The sequence below is a fragment of the Chaetodon auriga genome, chromosome 7 (assembly GCF_051107435.1).
Source record: "Chaetodon auriga isolate fChaAug3 chromosome 7, fChaAug3.hap1, whole genome shotgun sequence".
Lineage (NCBI taxonomy): Eukaryota > Metazoa > Chordata > Actinopteri > Chaetodontiformes > Chaetodontidae > Chaetodon > Chaetodon auriga.
Window position 1 is genome coordinate 15,728,645 of NC_135080.1, and position 16,404 is coordinate 15,745,048.

General features: G+C 43.5%; 1 protein-coding gene across 1 annotated transcript in view; it reads left to right on the top strand.

Moving 5' to 3' along the window:
- The window catches only part of dner (delta/notch-like EGF repeat containing), a 52,609-nt gene that overhangs the window by 15,757 nt on the left and 20,448 nt on the right, over window positions 1–16,404 (top strand). The window contains exons 2-3 of the mRNA XM_076734857.1: window positions 13,568–13,912; window positions 14,040–14,137. Of these exons, the coding sequence (XP_076590972.1) occupies window positions 13,568–13,912; window positions 14,040–14,137 (443 nt within the window). The remainder of the gene's footprint in view (window positions 1–13,567; window positions 13,913–14,039; window positions 14,138–16,404) is intronic.

A 16,404-nucleotide genomic window follows, 5' to 3' on the forward strand; every position in this document is an offset into this window, starting at 1 on the left:
ATTTCTATTCCCAATTCTCCAGTGGGGGAATTAAAGCTTGTACGGATCCTTTGTGAGTGTCTGTAAAAAGGTCACTAGAAAAAAAAAAAAATCTATTTCTGTTTTGTGTTCTTTTACTCAAGTTTTTTTCTCTTGTTGCTTTATTTCTTTATGAATCTACTTTGGTTGTGTCTAGATGTAGTTTGCTTTTTTTTCCTTTTTAATCTGAACCGCCTTGTTTGCACCTCAGCCCTCATATCACTCGACAGCTGTCACTCTCTTCTCAGCTGATGATTTGATCCATGTCTGTCCGCTTTTCACCAAACAGCCAAAGGCCTGAGGAGTGTTTTTTTTTTTAGCACTGTCGTGGTTCTTAAACTAGTCACTAAATTGGGTCACGGCTCTGTTTCTGTTGGTTTTCCATATGACAAGGGCATTAATGTATTTTAAATAGTTCCAATACAACAACACAGTTCTTCTGACACAGATGACGACGTCTGTTCAGTTTGTCTTTGTCCAGCAAAACTATCTGAATGACTGACAGGAAAAGGCTGAAAGCACCCTGCGTATTTTAAAGGAAAGTAAAGGTGACAAAGGAAGGTGCAAGAAAAGACAGGCGCTACCTATTTAGTCAGTTTCCTAACACAAGTCCATCCCACCAATCACCTGCTCGTCCATTCATGACCATGACGGAAATGAGAAAAAGTCTCCGGCTGAGTATCTAAAACGGCGTCTTCGAGTTGTCTCTGCGCTGACAGCAGATGTGATGAAGCTGGATCATGAGGGGTTTCATGCTGGGTGGTTTCCTGACTGACGGGTTTAATAAATCATAACAACAGTAATGTCTGCCTGGGATACTGACAGGATATTGCTTAAATGCTAAAGCAGAAGCTCAAAACACTGCATTAGCCTGTCTTTGAATATTATTGAGTTGATATGGTCGACAGAGTAAGACAACAGTGGGACAGGTGAATTCCTTTTCATTAAAAAAAAAAAAAAAAATCGTGTCATGGCTTTCAGCTCTTCCTACAGAAGCCAAGCAATGTCAACCATTTACTTTCTTCATCCACTTTTCCTGCTCAGAGGGCCGTACCAGAGCCTATCGCTGCAAAAAATACATCCATGACAGGTTGACAGGCTGACACAGCAGAGCTAATATAGACAGACAAACTTATTTAACAGTCACATTCACACTGACGGGATATTTAGAGTCCCTCAGCTGACTGTCTTTGCCTTGTAGGAAGAAACCAGCCCATTTTGAGAAAGATAAATAAAGCAATGCGATTAATGAGTTAGTTAATTCCAAAATTAGGTGAATTTTATGACAGCAGCCCAATTTTTACCGCACAGTTTCCAAATACACATGAACAAATCAGAATAACAGCCTCCACTCTCCTGAGCTCAGCTGTTGTCTCTCATGAGTCGATGAGTTAATGAGTTTGAGTTGACGCAGAGCAACGTTTGCATGCAGCTGGGATTGTGTTTGCAGCCACATGGCAAACGTAAGTCCAGTATTCACTCTTCATTTAGCACTGGTTTGGTCTATTTTTTTTTAAATTTCTTTTTCAATAGTAAAAGCTTCAAAACTAAGCCAAGGTGTTATTCACAGGGTCTGAAATTTAAAATCAGTCCAATCCTAAAACATTGTATTTACGGTGGCAGTGACTCATCAAGTCTTTCAGTTTTATTCGACACTTATGGAGTTACACAGCTTGTTTCCCATCAGTCTATTGTATTACGAAGAGGGGCAGAGATTAGACTCGCTTGCAAAAACATTTATCCTCTTGCTACCGTGGCCTGCGAACAAAGCCGTCACTTTCTTGAGAGGATAGAAATGTTTGACACAGTCTTGCATCATTATGTGAGAATTACATAAAAAGCCTAAGACTGGGCTTATTCCTTTGACAAGCTTGTTGTCACTTTACAGTTGGAGACATTTCGACTACAGGAGCAAATCCATACAAAACAGCTCCATAATGCCCCTGTTTCTTCCTCCTCTGTATGTATTTGGAGGTATTCCTTGTTCGTAGTTTTCACAGAGCTCTGTATGTGTCATAATTTGCTCAAGGTAAACAAAAGTACGGCATCCGTCTTTGGCGCAGACTCTTTGGTATCCAGAAATATATTCACTCGAAAGCTCTTGTGTCTTCATCAACTGCCGTCTGAACCACGTCTCTGCTGTGTTGATGCCTTTCTCTTTGGTTTATTTGCCTTGTTTTATGCTTCATTCGGCCCACTTCTTCCTGCTCGGCTGCATTTCAGTCTCTGAGTCACCCTGCTCATAAAGCAGGGATGCATTGTGGGAAAGTGCATCGTTTTCCTGGGACTTAGTCTCTGGACACAAAGATACGAACTTAAAAAAAAGTTGTGGACTGTACTTCAACATATTCCTGTGGATATATAAAAACTTATATTTCCACCAAAGAACTCTTTTCTCTCGATTAGTAATTACAGTTAATTATGTACTGGAGGCGATTTTCACAGTTTTCTGAATGTATTGACTCATTTCTGGATCTTTCTTGGGTTTTCTTTATATAATCAGATCACATCCCAGGGCTCAAACCTCATGAGAGGATACTGCAGGGGGAAAATGGCTCTATTGAGGGATGATTTTCAAGTATTATTTTGTCACTGTCATGAATTAAATATTTTGTTTTAGCTGGATTGCGGGGGCTCATTACGCACTGCACATTTGAGATAAAAATTACTGCTGGCTATATGAAAGTTTAATTTGGTTCATCCAGCTAATTGCTGTGTGATTGATTATATAATTACAGAGTATTTGTTCCTTGGCTGTTGTAGTTCTGCTTGTAATTCCCTAACCACCGTGGTGATGCAGTGTGTTTCACAGCTGTCAGTCTGTGGAGAGTAATGTAGTCCTCGCTGTGCGTGTGTGCTGTAAGGTGCATGGCCTGCGTGCTACAAGGTTGTACTTTCTCTCCAGCCTGATATTTCCTGATATTTGTTCTGCGTCTCTGACATAACGCAATGCAGAGGTGCTCCAGTTTCTCTTGGTAGCCTTGAATTCAGCAAACAGCAAATGCTTGACGAGCACACGCTCAGTCTTAAAAAGAAGATGGATCTAGATCAGATGCATCAATTTTTAACTACATCTCTCATTAGTAAAACATGAAATATAAGACCCTTGTAGACACGTGAAGTTTCTGCTGACAGTCAGACTGCAGTGAGAGCAGCGTACCATCGTAATCTGAAACGCTGTTGCTGAAACTTGACGATCCTCCAATTTTCTTTTTCTTGCCTGATAGATTTTCATTTGACTCACTACCCTATTTCATAGCCACTGCATTCAAATGTCTGAACGTTTTCTAGTTTTTCAATTTACTAATTCGAAATGACATCAAGGGAAGCATTAAAGTGCTGAGATTTGGATTTTTGTGAAGATTTGCTCGCGCAAACGCACCACAAACCACAAGTCAAAGTGCTCAACGGCCTCTGGATCTCACTTGAATTTCAAACAGCATTATTATGTTTCAGATCAGACCGTGGTTGGTTAGCAGCATTGCAACAGCACAACGCAGAGGAAACAAGCAGGACAGAGCTCTAGTTACCGAGCTGCGGCCAGGCTAGCAGTGTGGACCTCAAAGGGGAAGAAGGGACTAGACTGATAGATTTGCAGCCTTTAATAGAGCAAACAGATCAATGTTATGATGCAGAATATATTTATTCACTACTTTTATGACTATATACTCCAAACTCTAATAACACTCCCATCAGCCTCAGCTCGACTTCATGTTTAGTGTTAATTACCAGATGTTAGCATGCCAACATGCTAAACTAAGATCATGATAGCACTGCCACTGTGAGCATGTTACCATGCAGAGGTTAGCATTTAGCTCGTAGCACTGCCCTGCTGGTGCAGCATCACAGAGCTGCGAGCGTGGCTGTAGACCTTTTAGCCTTGTTTGGTGGCTCCTGAATAACTCTGAATTGTGAAATGCACATATAGTTGACAATGACAAGTTAATTAAGAACAGACTGCAAGTTGAAGCATGTAATGATTAGTTCTCGCTGTGTCTGTGAATCGACACCCTCACCTCATTTTCTCCTGTCTTACATTGGAAACAGTGACAGCTGATGCATTGACTCGCAGTCTGCAATTATTCAAGTGAAAATGTCTGCATATAAAGTGAAAATTAGAAAGCCAGTCTCATTACACCTATACACAGAAAACTTCTTCTCGTGTCGATGGTCGTGTTGCAATCTTTCTGCCAGTTGACAGTAGTAACTGCAAACTATTCCCCATCAGACTCTAAAGTCAGTTTTATAGGAGATGTTTTGTTTTTTGTTTTTTTTTAAATACAAGAATGAGATACAATCTGCCCTCATCATTGTCAAGAGATATGTTCATTTTCTCATATAAAGTATGCATGTGTGGTTAGAGAAAGAGGACAATGCACAGAATACGATGCAAAAACAACACGCTTTAATTATTCTGTTTACAGTCTGTTTGCTCATTTTCAAGCTGCAGCTCAGATACAAACATAAAGAGAGAAGGAAGTGGCTGAGGATGTTGTACAGTCAGGGTTCAAACGCCACCAACAGACACAGCAGATACACTGTGGCCTCAGTGAATTACAGTAAATGTACTTGTCCAGATCATGACCCAGGCCGTGTCCCTTCATCTCTGGAGGAACTGCTTATGAGACAAATTTGTCCTCTCCGAGCTCCTGCAGAGATATTTTCCTTATATGTGAGCGAGTGTTTTCATTAGAGAGTGATTAAGCAAATACTGTCTGTATCTATTGTCCCTCCGCAGCGGGGGGTGCCATCAGCCTGACTGAGGGAGGCAAAATGGTGATAAACAGCCCAGATGAGGAAATAAGTGGATTATAAGATGGATGGTCTCTGCAGCATGATGGGACTCTTTGGGCAAATATTGATACTGTCTGTGCAGAGAACAGATGCGGTGGGGGAGTGAAAACACACACACACACACACACACACACACACACACACACACACTCTCTCTCTCTCTCTCACTCTGTGTATAGGACTGTGTGCTAATTGCTCTCACGTTACCTAGCTACTGTAGCCATGGCAACACATCTTGGTCGTTACAAAGGAACTGTAGAACAATTTCATCAAACTGCTGAGTGTCCACATCAGCCTCACAGCGTCACACACTCACCTTTTCCTGTGACTGTGTGTGTGTGTGTGTGTGTGTTGTGTCCTGTGCATATGTCTCAGAGATCTTCCTCTGTTAAGCGACTGTGTATGTTTTGCATTCAAAATGGTGAAGAGCCTCTCATAAATGGTCTGCTAGGCCAGCGGTCCCCAACCACCATTTGGTACCGGGCTGCACAGAGAGACTGAACAAAATATGTTTTATTGATATCAGTCTGAAAGAAGTTTTATTTTGAAAAACAAGTGCCTCCGCCTGTGCCTCTGTACGCATGTCAAACACACACACTAATGATAATAACAGTTGCAGGAAGTCAGTGCAGAGCAGCTACAACTAGCCTAATGTGCTCTCTGCTCTTGGTTCTGGTTCATAGTCGAGCTGCAGAGTTTTGAATAAGCTGAAGTCTATCAGTGGTTTTTCTTCTGGAGGTCAGTACCCGGGATCCGACCCGACAGACACACACACACACACACACACACACACACACACACACACACACACACACACACAATAATGATAATAATAATATCATCAACCGGCCGGATCAGTACCCAGGATCCGACCCGGGACACACACTAATAATAATCATGATGATAATAACAGCTGGATCGAGTCTGCTTGAATTAAAGGCATGAATCAGTTTTTCAGCATCAGACCAGGGATCCGATCCGGTACCTACCCGGGTCCGACCCAGGACCGACCCGGAAATTTCCAGGAACTTAACTGGGACCGACCCGGAAATTTCCCGGGACTTTCCTGGGTCGGTCCCGGCAATGTCCCGGGTCGGTCCCGGTAATGTCCCGGGACTTTCCCGGATCGGTCCCGGAACTTTCCCGGGTCGGTCCCGGCAATGTCCCGGGTCGATCCCGGCAATGTCCCGGGAAATTTCCGGGTCGATCCCGGGTAAGTTCCGGGAATGTTCTGGGTCCGTCCCGGCAATGTCCCGCGAAATTTCCCGGGACTTACCCGGGTCCAACCCGGCACCAGACCCGGATCCGACCCTGGACACGCACACACTAGTAATAATAACAACAACCCGGGCCGGGATCTGACCTGGGACACACACACACACACACACACACACACACACACACACACACTAATGATGATAACACGACTACTACTACTACTACTGCTACTACTACTACTACTACTACTACTACTACTAATAATAATAATAATAATAATAATAATAGCCACTCGGGCCGGGATCAGTCCCGGGATCGGACCCAGGACATACACACACACTGATAATGAGAACAGTTACAGGAAGTCAGTGCAGTAAATAGTGCGTTACAGCAGCGGTCCCCAACCACCGGGCCGCACAGAGAGACTGAACAAAAAGTATTTTATTGATCATCAGAGTCTGAAAGAAGTTTTATTTTGAAAATCAGGTGCATCCGCCTGTCCCTGTGCACACATGTCAAACCGCTCGTCTCGGTGCGTATCTTACGTGATACGGTAGTAAAAAAGTAAGACCATAAGCTAAATGAGGAGAAAAAAAACAATCGTTTTTAAAGAGCTTCTTCGGAAAGGGGAAAAGGCCAAATGATGACATAGAAGACGAAGAGCCTACAACTTCCAAGAAAAAAGAAAACTGCAGTTAAGAGACAGTCCTACTTAAAATACGGGTTTATCGCTTCAGGTGATTCACGCAAAGCCCGCTGTGCGGAATAAGTGGCGACACGCTCGCAAATGAGGCAATGAAGCCTTCTCGTTGAAGAGAAACACGCGCAGGGCTCCCACTAATTACAACAACTACATCCAGGGTAATGGTGAGTTGTATTTGTAATCATTTGTTTTTATTCGTTTCTATGCCGATCCGGCAAATTATTACTTTACGTGAACGGGTCCGTGGCGCAAACAGGTTGGGCACCGCTGTGCTGGGCCACGCAACCAGTGAGCTGTACAGTCCAAAGAAAACACGGATAAAGCTGTGGAGGGTCTCCTTTTCCCCCCATCATTTCCCTGCAGTCCCTCAGCGTGAAACTTTGTTGTTTTCTTCACGCGTATCTTTCAGCTGTATTTTCTTGTGCAGTCGTAGTCATCACTGCCCTTCAAACTAATTTTGCATGTGTGATTAGCTGAACGATCTGGCCATTAAAGTGAACCCCTGCAGTATTATGGCCCACCGCTCAAATGAGTCACCCATAAACAGTAAGTGGCTGATAAACTGGTGAAATGGAGCGCTCAGTTAACTGCTGTAATGAAACAGCCCATGGCTTCAGCTATATCAGGGTTCTAGGTTCACTGGAGCGTGTTGAACTTCGCTGTTGATCTGAGAAAACCCTCTTTAGTAAAATAAAGATCTCTCATTGAAGCAAAAGCAGTGACTGAAACAAAGAGGAGGCCCAAACATTATAGCATTCTGTAAGAACTGGGTAGATTTTGTTCAGCAAAGAAATGTCCACACACTGAAATTACAAACTCCTAAATAAGTTAAACCTGCAATAACTGTTGACACTGACACTGACGTAACACCACCTTTTAAGTTCGTATTGTTAGCAAACAGTTGATTATGAAGACAGTCAGCAGGTATGGAGAAACATTATCATTGATTAGGTTTCATGCTTGTGTCCACCTGGTGAATCTAAGACCAGTGTAAATTCTCTTTTAGCTCAGCTTTTGGTCTCCACCAGCTCCGGAGGGAAATATCTGGCTCTGTAGATGCGAAATACTCCACTATGTTCACCAGCTGGTTGCTTACTGCGTCTGTCTGTTGCTGCTGCTGAGCAGGTAGTATGCGGCTGTTTTTTACAGCACTTTCTCTGACAACAGCGGCTGAAAACTCTGTGTGAGAGTGGATCAAAACAGTATATTTGCTGACTGGATAGCTAAAACATGAGCTGTAAGTCAATAATAAGATCTGTTAAACTGAGGGGAGCAGCAGATTAAGGTGATAAATCTCTGTTGGTTCATCACTACAAGTGACCCCTCTCACATTCTCACACTTTACTTGAAGGTGTCTTCCTCCACTTGTACCCAGCTTTAGTTGGACGTCTACACAGTGTTGGATGGGGCTGAGGTCAGAGTTCTGAGCAGGTCAGTCAGTCTTTGATGACTCCAGCAGCTGGAGTTCTCTAGTTTTACTTGAAGGATCACATACTGCTCAGTCATGGTACGGCTACAAACAAGACTGGGTCCTTAAAAAAGTTGGTTGCACTTGTTTTTATACATGTAGTCCACCCACTCTATTCAGATTTTTGCTCCCCAGACCTCTCATGGCATACCCCTTAACATCTGATAACCTCTTTACCTGGGAGGTGAATTGATGAGAGTCTACTGAGATGTAAAATTAGGATGTGTCCACCAGTAAGTTATGAATTTTGTGGAGAGACCTGCTTAGCTTATTGTATAGCTCTACCATTAATGTGAACTTAAAACTTATCAAACAGCTGCGATAAAAGAACCAGCTATTGGAGATATACTGTGCATTTGTTAACTGAAATACATGAAATCAATGAAACAATATGTAAACACATAGTAGCAGGGTAATGCATACAGCAGCAGTCTGTAGAATCCCTCGTTGTTGGCAAATCATTCTGCTGCTTTGTTTTCACTCACTTTTTCTCATAATGCCCTCTGCTTAACACCACCCGCTGATTTTGTGATATCAGTTTACCACATTTCTGCGGGCTGCAATATAACTCAGCTCACCGCATGGATAAAGTGATATAATGAAGTCAGCGGGCAGTTTTGTAACATTTATGAATCTGCGGAGAAATCCTCTTTTCACTCTCTCAGAGGTCAGAGGGCAGCTTCCGATCTGTTGAGCTGGATTCGATGTAATGGCTCGCTCAAGGACACCTCTGCCAATCTTCCTGCCTATTAAAGGTTTGTTTCATTTATCAACTCTGCAGCCCAGCTGTATGAGGCTTTAAACAACATGGAAGTGATCGTAGATTAAACATGCGTCATTTTATGGGCCCATGATTTCCTAAACACATAACTATTTCCAGGAAAAATGGTGATAAATGCTTAATTCGGACCCAAAGAAATATTAATGCATTAATAATTCACAGTAAACTTGTATGTAGTTTCTGCAGGAAACTGTGAGGACCACTTGCAAAATTGAAATATTGATTCTTGAGAGTGTTTTATATGCCATGAGAAGGCACCAAGGAACAGAATTTCAGCCTCAAACCTTAAGATTTCCAGCACTTATGAATATCTTAGCTTGCTGCTGTGCTAAACAAACCTGAAGTCAAACGACATGCGTTCTCTTGCCTTCCTCTTTCCTAAGAGACACGGCACATCAAATCAGCTGGATGCATCTGCATCAGCCTATAAAGATGTCCTTTCCTGTCGAGATGCCTGTAAAATCCTCAATAAAAACGTGACAGAACATCATCATGACATCTTCGTTAATTGTCAGAGGACGTCAGGTTGTCAGGTGAGCCGACAGACAGCTTCCTGCAAAAGCGTTGTACGGTTTGCTTGCTTAATCTTGCATGCTCAGTATTTTAGGAGCAGCTGAACTCAACAAAAGACTTCCAGCAGCAATCACTGTGTGAAATGAAGGCGTTTCACTCCAACCATGTGTAGGTGCGTTCTCACCAGGCTTAGTCAGCCATTTGTCTGCGTCTTACTTCTTTCACTTCCATTATTAATGTGTTACCAATGTGGAGACCGAGATGTAATATAGTGGTCACATGTTCAGTTTGCTCTGCTAAATTAATCTATCCATTTGCTGAGTTTCATGTTTAAGTTATGATGTTCCAGCTGGATAAAGACACAGCCGAGATTCTGTTTCCTTTTACGAGTTTATGCTGTTTGTCTGTTTCACTCCCTTCACCTGCTTAAATCCAGTCCAATTAAAACACAGTGTGCAGGAATAAATGTGTCTCCCTACACAGTTAGTTTGTGTGTGTGTGTGTGATCCAGCTTCTCCAAAGGGTTAGATTGATGATGTCAACAGCTAAAGCTGCAGTTGGCAGCAATTAAACATACACAATGCAAAAACCCTCCGTCTGTCTGTCTGTCTGTCTGTCTGCTGCCTCAGATCACTCCGCTGAGCCCCCTCCCACCGAACCCACAAGTTCAAATGGCAGCAGAATGAGTTGGTTACCCTGCTAAACCTCAGGCCTTGCAGGGCTCGCTCTCCACGCTATTAGAGTAGACCACAATCACTCCCGCCACAACTCTTCTTCTCAAAGACGCCCCCCACCGCTGCGTGGCCCAGGGCAGAGCGCCCCAGGCTTCAGAGCCGGCTGCGATGCTGTCAAACAACGAGGCGAGCAGCTAATGCACCGCACACACACACACACACCACTGTCCCCCCTCAAAAGTTATTCCCCGCTGTTTGTCATCATGCCTCTTTGCCACTCTTTGATACGAGTGCCATGGCATCAAACATAATGAGCCTGAAGCTCCGTGTGGGACGTGTTCACGCGTGTTTTGAACCATACACTCATCACAGGCGAAGGAGGTATTGGAAATTTATCACCAGCTGCAGGATTTTCTCCTGGATTTTCTGCCATTTAATCAGAGTCTCACTTTCATTTTTCTCCAGTGCTGGCACAGAGCTAAAATGAAGTGTGGAGACAGGTGGCGTCTGAAGGGATGTGCATCTGCATTTTCAGAACAGCCAATAGGAACGGGCTAGATTTTCTAAAGACTGAAAACAGAGCCAAGAAGAGATAGAGATGTTTGGCTTTCTCTCAGACCACTTGAATGACAGTATGCTGAAAGGTTATCATGGAAATTTTGGGCAATGGTGCCAACAATGAAGTGCCGACCACAGCTTTAAGTAGCACCGCTGTTTCCCCCCATGCTGCTGTATTGATCCCCCCTCTTCAAGGTGGCCATCCCAAATTAGAAAGTGGATCACATCACCTTCTGAAGCGATTAATTAGGGCTCGGAGGATTTCTTCGTTCTGTTTGTTGGTCCATGTGGGAATATAGATAAAGGGAATAATGTGGGTTATTATCAGCTGCTTAGAAGAAATTGATTCACATGGTTTGCCAGAGCCCAGGGCATATGAGCTGTTTGGTGCTGGAGAATAACAAGCAACATCTTGCATGAAGATAGGCCTTAATGCATGAATACTAATGCCACCGGGTGCAATAGAAAATGCCATAAACACTGAATAGTGATGCCACCACATTATAAGTTATGACTGGACGATAAAGCACATTTTTAAAGGATCAGTGCAAAGTTGATAAAAGTGTAAGTTATCATGGCTTAACAGATGCAGCTAGAGAGGAAGGGAACTGTCAGTCAGTTGTCCTGAAAAGAGGCCTAATGAGGCAAGTAAGTGTAGCCGCCCGTGTGGGGAGACGATGGGTGTGTAAGGCCTTTAAAATTAGTAACATTGTGCATCTCTTACTGACCTAAATGACAGTTTTAATTGCTAAATCATCTAAATTGATATAACTGAATTGAGTGAAGCCACAACGACCGCTGTCATCTTATCAGACATTCAACCAACCAGTTCACTCAAAGTCCAGAATCCAGGGCTGCAACAATACATGATTTTCACTAACAGTTAACATTAGGATGTTTTTATCGAATTGATCAGTTAATCCTGCAGATTATAACGTGAGAAAACTGTCTTTGAGCTGAGAGGTGGCATCTTGAAATGAGTTGAAATTAGTGATGGGGTTTTTTATTGACTGATTTTGATTAATGACTTAAAAAACTTAAAAATAAATAAATAAATAAAAAAATTGTAAATTAATTTCCTGACACAATCGTTTCAGTACGACCAGTCTAATCAACTAATCTATTCTAATCTAATATGATCCAGTACAGCTAACAGCTCAGCCATAAATCATGCTTTTATAAAGATAATAATGTTCAGCGTTGATTTATCAGAGAGCAGTTACTTCAGCGACATGTTTATTATTGAGGTTGTAGTCAGACAGTTGAATTAGTACTTCTTAGAAACAAAAACTTTATGAAGGTAGCATGGCAGAGCTGTTGGATTGGGTGGCACTAGGTTGTCTGGGTGTGCCTAATAAAGTGGCCCAGGGCTGTAAAATGCAAGCCAACACAAATGTACAAATAATAATAATAATAATAATAAAAATCATCTGTTTTTTTCCCACAAATGTTAAATGTACTGTTACTGGGATAAATGTGCCAGTGTTTTTGTTGTGCTCAGGATTTTGCATCATATTGTTCTGCTCTTGCATCAGTCCTGTTTGTTCGTTTTGTGTGTGTGTGTGTGTGTGTGTGTGTGTGTGTGTGTGTGTGTGCGCTCTTTGTTAGAGCACGCTCTGGATGGAGACCGTTAGGGTGGAAGAGAAACCGGGAGTGACAGGTGAAAAAGGTCATGAGCTGGCCTCTAATGCTTCCTCTAACCCAGACAAGCCAACATGGCTGTTCACTAAAGGTTGATGAGCTCAATCGCTGGCGCTGTTTGAGATAAGAGCCGCAGACTGTGTACGGTGGCCTGCTGGGACCGTTGGGACGACTGTGCTTCAGAGCGGAGAGAAAGTTTGATAGAGGCGTCGAGAGTAAAAACCTGAGAGAGATTAGCAGTAATGAGCTGTGACTCGGTCGTGGAGAGAGCGGACTGCTAATGATGCTGTTGTTCTGCCTCTCGCTGCTTCTCTCTCGCAGACACACATATATACGTTCACGTGTGCCTATATGCGGCGAGGGATTTGGTCTGAGCATCATTACCATCCTTGTGTTCACCCTCTCCCCAGCCTGGCGTTTTGTTTTTCTCTGGGTTTTTATTAAAAATCTTATCTGAACATATTTAAATCGGACAGCTGGAGCTGCAGATACCTGAGGTTGTTTCAGTGAATTTGCCAAAAAAAAATAAGAGCCTGCAGGATTATAGACGATCTTAAGCCTAAGACGGCTCTGAAAGCCGAGCAAAAGGCAACTCGGTGTCAGGCAGTAAGCTTTGAACGCTTGGCTTTGTCCTCTCTCACCTTCAGCATCTATACCGGAATGTTTTCCTCCAAATATGATCAATTATTGATGGAGGAAATCAGCATGAAGGAGGCTGTCAGGGTGCATTTCTTTCTTTGCTGCATGACGAGAGACACCTTGTTTGGGCACAAAATACAAGTGTGTGTGTGCAGGTATGCATACATTCATACTGTAGTGGGAAAATGGAGCGAGAAAAGGAGCCACGCCGTCCTGCAACAATTTATTAAGAGTCAGAATGTAATAAAAGAGCAGAAGGTGTCAGGGAGGAAGCTGAGTGTGAGAGCCATGAAAGAGGAAAATGTTCACTGAGGGTTTGAACTACTTACAGTCTATACTTTCTTGTTCGCCACGGTGGTTGAAGGACCCTCTTCTTGAGCCCATTTACAATCAGGCTGTATCCCATGCTGCCATTTTGGGCTTTCATTGTGAGAAGTGGCAGAAAAGGTGCTGAGACAGAGCAGAGGACAGCAGTGAGAAACACAGCCAGATAACAATGTTTTTGTTCCTTTTCTCTTTCGGACTCTTCCTGTTTTTATTTATTTTCTCTGTCATTCCAGTTTTTCACAGACCCATGTGCCAGCAGCCCCTGTCTCCATGGAAACTGCAGCCGGAGCGACGGCGGGGAGGAGGGGGAGCCGGCCTACACCTGTGATTGCGCTGAAGGCTACGAGGGGGAGAGGTGTGATCAGATCCTGCTGGACCTGCCGGCTGCCGAATGGGACCCCGCCACCCCCTCCGCTCCTGAGCTGGCTACCCCGGTCGCCTCCACCACCACGGCCGCCACTCAGCCACCACAGCCAACCACCATCCCTTCCACCACAACGCCGCCACCTCCCACCCTGCAGCCATGGCAACCCAAACCTGGGCAGAGGCTGCTGGTGGTGCCGTGGGAGGCAGACCGGGTAAGATAACTTCCACGCTAAATTTGATCTCCTGTGGGTTTATCCTTAAAATATATAAAGAACTAACACATGTGGTGTGTGTGTGTGTGTGTGTGTGTGTGTGTGTGTGTGTGTGTGTGTGTTTAAGGTGACGGAGGGTCTGCACTGTGTCAGTCCTGAGCTGTGTGAGCTGACATCAGGAACTTTGACTCTCTCTCTGGAGGTGCCTGAAGAGACAGCTGTAAAGTAAGAGTAACATTAAGTACTTTCTATGACTGACTGCTGTCCCCTTAAAGCAGGGCCACATTAACAAGCCAGAGGACAAACTTTAGCTATGAGCCCATTTATGCCCACTTCCTCTTGCATCGTACAGTATCTGCGCTGTTGCCTTTAAAGGTCCAGTGTATAGAATTTAGGGGGATCTATTGGGAGAAAGGTAATATAATATTCACAGTTATGCTTTGTGTATTGGTTAGCTTAGAATGAGGGAGGGAGTCTGTTGCATGTTTCTACAGTAGCCCAGAATGGACAAACCAAACACTGGCTCTACAGAGTGCCTTTTGTTACCAGAGAGAAGGGTGAGGCAAGGGGTAATCAGTTGTTTGCAATCTGCAACCTCTCTGCTCGATCCCACTAAATCCTACACACTGGACCTTTAACTGCCCGTCAGATGTGGTTTGCACAGCACACTACAGATGGCAGCTTCATTATATTTTGGCCAGGGACCCAGAAACTAACCAGTGCTACTGATGCTGAATAGTATTCAGCTCCAGATTTCCTGTGTGTCAGTAAGTCTGTGGTCATATGGTTCACGTCACTGAGGAATGCTGTTTCTGCCTGTACTTTCCTCCTTTTACTACATATCAGTTACTTTGCTGATTCAGGTTAATGATACAAAATTAGGTGTTTTCAGGTGCGCCTGATTGGACCACATCTCAGGCCAGCGTGGTGTTGATGGACATCTCTGTGACTCTCTCTACTATTATGTGGAATAACTCCAACCTGAGCGGAGGTGTAATCAGCCAGAATAAGTGAAAATGCCTGTGAGGGTGCGCAGGCCCTTTAAAAGATATTCTTAGTGTTCTTAGAAAAAGCGTTATGAACAACAAATGAAAGTCTTATTTGTTGACCTCCAGTGGATTACGTTCTTACCTTTTTTTGATAGATGTTGACGCTTCTGTAGCTCTTTTCACAAAGTAGGCGATGTCTTAGCTGTCAGAAACTCTGACTCAGAATAGCAGCTGCTTTTGCACCTCGACTGCTCATAATTATAGTCTGACCCATAAAAGGTGAACACAGCAGTGATGTAAAGTGAGCACAGGATGTGTTCACAGGTGACAGGAGTGGTCACAGGCGCAGCAGACATAAGACTCTGAACCAGAAACCATCAGTGACAAAGTAGTTTTCAGCTTGGTGTTAAATAAGGACGCAAACTTGCAGAATCTAACCTAAAAACTGGATTAATTAATAAAATTCAGCCTGTTTTTTGGATCCCAATCAACAAGAATAACAACAAAGCATGCTGCAGAGGATATTCTCTGCATAATGACCAGAAAGAAAGGAATCTACTCTGCACAGCGTTTTATCTGCATATTTCCCATGCAGCAACTTTTGCTGGCACCCTAACACAGCTTGTAGCTTTTGTAACTAATAACCTTCCGTTTGAATCTCCTCGTGACCCACCTCTTGTACCTTTGACACTGATTACACCACTCCGGGTGTATTCCATCATCTCAGAGCATGTTTTCTCATAAACAGTAATTCAGTGGCTCAATAAATGAGGGTCGCTGAATAATGCAGAAGCGTTGGTCAAGATGAACGTTGCACGTCCTTGATGTTGCTCCTCATTATAGACGGTGGTCACGACTCCGGACCCTGATCACAAGCTGTGAGTTAATCAACTGATGCTGCTTGTATAATTACAACACAACACCTGAATGCACACTCAGACGCGGGCAGGGAAGGACACTTACATTACCAACACACATGCAGCAGTTGGAAATGAAGCGATGATCCAAAAGTGACATCAATTTGGAGAGGCTGATAATAATATAATAAAGCTCTTGAGTCTCAAAGGGGCTGGAGACAGAGAGAGAGGGTGTCGCTGCATATGTACTCTGTGTGTGTGCAGTCGCGTACAGATACAAGCATTATATGCAGCAACATCAACCCCCTTGATGCTGAGTGTTACTCGTGAGAATATTAAGTGTTTTAAATGATAGTCTCATTAATGTAATCTGTATTGACGGGCCACTAAATCAACTTAAGTACCAACACTACAAAATAAAATGGAGCCTTTTACTTTCCAAACACATATAAAATACAGACCGTCCTTTTAAATAACTGTCCTTCAGTATATCAAACACCCAGCGGCTCGTTGCAGCCTGAAGAATTTTCCCCAGATATCTGAGCTCCTCATGTCGTCCCTCGGGCTGAGCCCAGACACCCTGCAAAGGAAAACTAATTCCAGCTGCTAAGTCGCCTGTACACCATCTTATTATTTCGGCCACCGC